At 62.1% G+C, this 5,327-nt stretch overlaps 1 protein-coding gene across 2 annotated transcripts in view; it reads right to left on the bottom strand.

Annotated features, from left to right (window-relative positions):
• Window positions 1-5,327, bottom strand: part of RPTOR (regulatory associated protein of MTOR complex 1) — a 325,821-nt gene that overhangs the window by 1,892 nt on the left and 318,602 nt on the right. For both annotated transcript variants that reach the window (XM_077755327.1, XM_077755330.1), the window contains exons 29-31: window positions 3,337-3,443; window positions 1,961-2,088; window positions 762-848 (exon numbers count right to left, since the gene is read on the bottom strand). In XM_077755327.1, the coding sequence (XP_077611453.1) occupies window positions 762-848; window positions 1,961-2,088; window positions 3,337-3,443 (322 nt within the window). The remainder of the gene's footprint in view (window positions 1-761; window positions 849-1,960; window positions 2,089-3,336; window positions 3,444-5,327) is intronic.

Here is a 5,327-nt window from a genome sequence, read left to right as displayed (position 1 = left end):
CGCGGCCCCCCCCCCCCCCCCCCCCCCCCCGGGGCCCCTCCGGCCCCCCCCCCCCCCCCCCCCCGCCCCAGCCACCAGCACTGGCGCTAAGCCCCCATGACTCCTCTCCGGAGGGCCCTGCGTCTAAGGCAGCAGCAGCAGCAGCAGCAGTGAAGACACAGGGGGGAGGTGAGTTATTGGCTTCATTTCCAGTCCTGGAGATTAGATTTTGTGCAGTCAGGGATGCGGTCACAGGAGGGGAGGGGCGGAGGCCGGGAGGCTGCACGTCAGCCCTGGGGGCCACCTTTCCTGCCCGTGGTCTCTGGTGGGTGTTGTTCTAAGAGCTATGTTGTTTTTATATTACAAACAAGGAAAACAGCATCTCTTCGAAGGAACGGTGTCTCTGTGACAGTAAATTACATTTCGCTGTCCCTTTAACGGGCAAATAAATATTCGCTGCTCTCAGTACGGGATTTACCAGGCAGCAGAAACAGATTTATGGGCAGACGACGACTCCACACGGGGGTCCCACAGCCAAGGCCCGGCAGCTGCCCACCCCCCTCCCTCACACACCCCGCAAGCCCCCCAGCTGCCTGTGGGGGGACCCGTGTGTCCCTGCCTCCCGCAGCCCCTGCCCTTTCTGGCCAGCCCCACGGTGGAGGTTAATTACTGCCTTGAAATGCCATCCTTTCCCGGCTGTTTAAATACCAGAGACATATTTTAAATGGAGAAGAAAATAATGTTTTTACAGCAGAGTCTCATGGACATTCAGTGCTCGTTACCTCACGCTCATGATGTGGCCCTCGGGCTGCTTCTGGAGGTAGGCCTTCACCACCCAGGCCGTGTGCTCCCGGTAGGTCATGACGCGGCTGGGGGAGGAGGGAGGGGTCAGCATCTGGAGAGCCGCCTAGGCCGCGGAGGGGCTGCGGCAGGGGTGCGGGGCAGCAGCGGAGCTCAGGAGCCAAGGGTGCGACTTCATTTCGAGCCGAGAGAACCCAGGTGTTTATCACAGCTGTCGGGGTCTGCGGTGTGGTGGGCCAGTCACCCGCACCCACCATTCCCCGGGATGTCGGGACGCGGTCAGGCCCCCAGGGAGCACGGCACGGCTGCCCTGGAGCCCCCCGGACAGGGCTCCGCCCTGAGCACCGCCACCCGAGACTCGGGGGGTCAGGAGTGAGGACCCCGGCTAAGAAGCTGTTGAAGCGCCGCACTGGCGGGGAGGCTGCAGAGCGCTCACAGTGGGCCCCAGGGCCCAGGCGCGCAGTGTCCGTGTCACCACCCTCCGCCAGGGCCCCTCCACGGCAGTTTAGTGCCTGCCCTGTAGCTGTTTCACACGATGGCCTGATGGAGGCGTAACTCACGTGCCATAAACTCACCCTTCAGAAGCGCACTTAGCGGGTTTGGTGCGGTCACTTCTGCCAGCCCAGAAGCCCTGCCACCACCCCCGCGATAGCTGCTGTCTGCTGGGGGGGGGGAGGGGGCGGGAGGCAGCTCNAGCTGTCCTGCCAGCCCACCTGCCAGCACTGTGTCACCCCTGGAGGCCGGCTCTGGCTTTCTGGGACAGGGTGGGGTTAGTAAGCACGTCATGCCAGGGGCCCCAGGAGACTGCGGTCATTTGCCAGCCGTGGGGCTCCTGTGAGTGACCGTCACCTGTACCTCAGCTCCTCACCTGTCCACAGGTGGCCTCGGCTGGGACTGAGTGGCGGTCCCCGGGGCAGCCACGACCATGCAGGTGGCTCAGCGCCGCACGGGGCCCTTGCGGGACGCTCCCTGATGGTGTCCCTGGCCGTGCATCGCACGCAGGGGGACACCGAGCTCGTGGGAGGCAGGGCCTTCCGGCCCCCCCCCCCATGGTTTCCTGCTCCACATGCTGTGGGAATGTGGCCCCCGTGGGGTTGGGGGGGGCTCATTCTAGGCCCAGAAACCTGGCGGCAACGTGCCCACCTCATCTGGGGGTGCTGGCGGTAGGGGCCCGGATTACCATTCACTGAGCGCCATCCTCCGGTCATACACACGGATGGAGCCGTCGCCGAGGCCAGCCACGATGAGGGAGCGGTGGGAATCGCAGGACAGGCTTGTGACGCAGCTGTCAGCGCCCGTGGGGATGTCCTGGGGCCAAACACAGGCCTGCGGTGAGCCCGCCTGCGGCAGCCCGGCGCACCTCCCCTCTTCCCCCCTAGAAGGGACCCCTGCCTCCTTCTCCAGCGAGGAAGCCAGCAAAGGCCCAGGGAGCCCGAGGGACCGGCAGGGGACCCGGCTGAGTCCGGCCCGCACCCGCCCGAGACCGGTCCCCAGCTGCTCTGAGAACGGCTCTTGGGGCCAAACTTTCGAGTGTCTCCCTCTCCTAAAAGGGAAGACAAGCACGTTTTGGTAGCGAGGGGTCCTCCGAATTAGTTCGGGCAAGTTTCTGGGGAGTTCTGCCTCCATAAACCGCCTCCTCGCCTCCCCTCCCGGCAGCTGTAAATGTTAGAAAAGGGCAGGAGGTGATGAACGCTCAGCAGGAAAGAGCAGGAGATGAAGGGGCCGCAAGAGGGACGGTGCTCTCGGTGTCGCGGGTTCGCCGCCAGCGGGCCCACGGGAAGGAGACCCAACACGTGCGGGAAGTGGAATGTGATCCGCTCACAAGGCAACAAGACACCTGACGAGACCGACCCAGGCCGCTGAGCGGGGGGCGTGTTCTGGGGGCGCAGAGTCCCAAGTAAGGGCTGTGAGCATCGGGGGCTGCGGGGGGGTCCACGCTGCAACGTGAGGGCCGCAGGAGCCCCGGAAAGTGAGGGTGACCGAAGCCAGCTGTGCCGTTGCAGGGCCTGGGCCCTGGGCAGAGGGAGGTCACCTCCGCCGGGTGGCCCCCTGGCAGGGACCAATGACATGGTGGGGCGTCACAGCAGCTCCCTGTCCCCCCCTCCCTCTGAGGAGGCCAGAGCTGCTGGGCCTCAAGCCACAGCCGGCACGGCGGCCCAAGGGATCCGCGGCCCCCAGTGACCCCTCTGCCAGCACGTCTCCGTCAAAACCAATTCGCTACTCGCTGTTGATTACAGCTGGAAATGAAAGATGCTTTAAGAAGCACACAGTCAAATAATCCAGCATTCCGATTTAAAATGCTTTTCCCCTGCTACTTTCTGATATTTCCTAATTTGCACAGATAACATGATATTTGGAAATAATTAGGATCAGCAGAGGCTTAATCGCGCTGCCAGGCAGGGTCACAGGGTCACAACGGACGTGCATCTAGTGGTAATTAGCTTCCCAAGGCTTGGGGACGGGCTGCACGCCCTCCCCGGCAGGACCCCTTCTCGGTGAGGAGGGTCTGTCTGGTGGGGGGAGCAGAGCTGGGAGGCCGGCGGGTGCTGTGCTTACCTGCACTTTCATCTCGCGGTCCGTGTCCCAGATTCGGACGATCCGCACGTCCCCGGAGCTCATGAGGAGGCCAGTCTCCTGTTCCCAGTCGACCACCATCCCGGCTCCTGGAGAGAGACAGAATGTTCTGGCGTGACTGCGGGAGCCTGTCCCAGCCGGGTCCCCGACCCCACGCGAGCTCCAGGCCCCGAGTCTGGGTCAGGGCAGCGGTCCAGAGCCCGCTCCAGACCCCCGCTGTGCCCACATCGGCCCGAGGGCCAGCACTGTCCGAGGACAGTTTGTCCACGACGCCCTGAGGCTTCAGAGTGGGTGCGGACACGCTTCTCTTGGCCACATCAAAGCTCAAGGACGCGGTTTCTTCCGGCCAAGCAGACGGGGCGGCGTGTGAGGCCCACGCTGGGACTGCAGCGTTCCTAAAGGTGGCACCGAAACTTCACGGGAGGGACGCCACTTAAAACAAGGTTATGACATTGCAAGCGTACGGAGGAGAATGTGCCAGACACCTGGGGCCTACCCACCAGATCTAACAGTTGTGAGGCCTCGCCCACCCACTCAGACGCCGAGCCGCCCCGGGGGGAGGGCGTCTTCCCAAGCCCCCGGTGTGACCCCCACCCAGGTGCACCTGTCTGCAAACTAGGACGGTTCCGTTAACGCCACCGACTTCACACGGGCGGTTTTCTGGCCACTGCACTTCCCTTTAACGTTCTGTGTGGAGGACTCAGCCCATCCATGGACGGGGTCTGGTTAACTCATTTAACTGTGGATCTAGCTGTTCCCTGAGACGCTGGAGACCAGGAGCGAGCGACGAGGTCTTCTGCAGCCCTGTATGTGCTCGGGAGGGAGGCAGCCAGGCAGGGGTGCGGCTCCCGTCCTGCGCTTCACCGCCCCAGCCAAGGCCACGTCTGCGGTCTCTGCCCACGGTCGCTGGTTTGTGGTATTTCTCCTCAACGGGCCACGTGTGCCATGACGTTGCATATCGTGACGCCGGTATCTTTTCTTGTCCCATCACTTACAAGGTAACTTTGTGTTCTTTTGGTCACACGGGAGTCTGATGTCACATTTGTCAAACTCCCTTCCGCTGCGCTGTGGCCCCTTCCCCTTCCTCCCTGGGGAGCCCTGTCCCCCTGGACACTTAGGCTGGGTGACCCAACTCTGCGTTCCTTTCCACTGTGACTGTCCGTTTATGGGGTGGACCTCCCGCCAGCCTGGATGCCCATTTCCAACCCTGACCCGGCTGTGTGCGCACAGGGCTCCCTGCCAGATGCCCCCTGCAGTGCTGGGAGAGGCTGGGCCCAGACCTCGGACAGACTTACAGCCACCAACAACGTGGCTCAGCTTTGGAATCTACTAAGTGCCAAGGGTTTGTGAAGGAATCTGCGGGGAGAGATGGAATTAGTGGGCATGGCGTCTCCTTCGGGGGGTGAGAATGTTCTGGAACTAGAAGGATGGCGGTTGCATATTATGACTGTGCTAAATGCCACCGAATTGGACACTTTAAAATGGTTAATTTTATGTTATGTGAATTCTACCTAAATCATTTTAAAAAAGGAAAGAAAAAAAAAAAGACAAGCAGGACGCCCTTACCCGGCTCAAGCTTTTGCTCTCCTTGACCAGATAGATGGCTGCCTGTCTGCTCGCGGAGGCAGGGCCCCTGGGCCCATCCCCACTGGCTCCTCTGTGCCAGCACATGACGCCCACAGGCCAGTGGAGGGGAAAGGCGGACCAGTCGGGACACTGCTCATGATGGGGGTCCCTGCGCAGGAAGTTCTCTGACCCAGAAGGGCCCCCATCCTGAGGGGAAGGAGTCAGAAGCCCCACTGTTTCACACCCCATTTTTCTTGTACACTTTGATGTATGTGGTACTGCTGAGGACGGAGAGCGTGACTTCTGTCTCTGGCCCTTCAGCCACTAATGTCAGCCCCGTGCGCCTTGGAGCATAACCTCCTGGAGTAAAAGTCCAAACCACCTGCTGGGGGGGGGGGTCCACGTGC

The sequence above is a fragment of the Crocuta crocuta genome, unplaced genomic scaffold, assembly GCF_008692635.1.
Source record: "Crocuta crocuta isolate KB4526 unplaced genomic scaffold, BGI_CrCroc_1.0 scaffold50, whole genome shotgun sequence".
Taxonomy (NCBI): Eukaryota; Metazoa; Chordata; class Mammalia; order Carnivora; family Hyaenidae; genus Crocuta; species Crocuta crocuta.
Note: the sequence above shows the minus strand (reverse complement) of the source record. Positions and strands in the feature narration are given on the sequence as shown.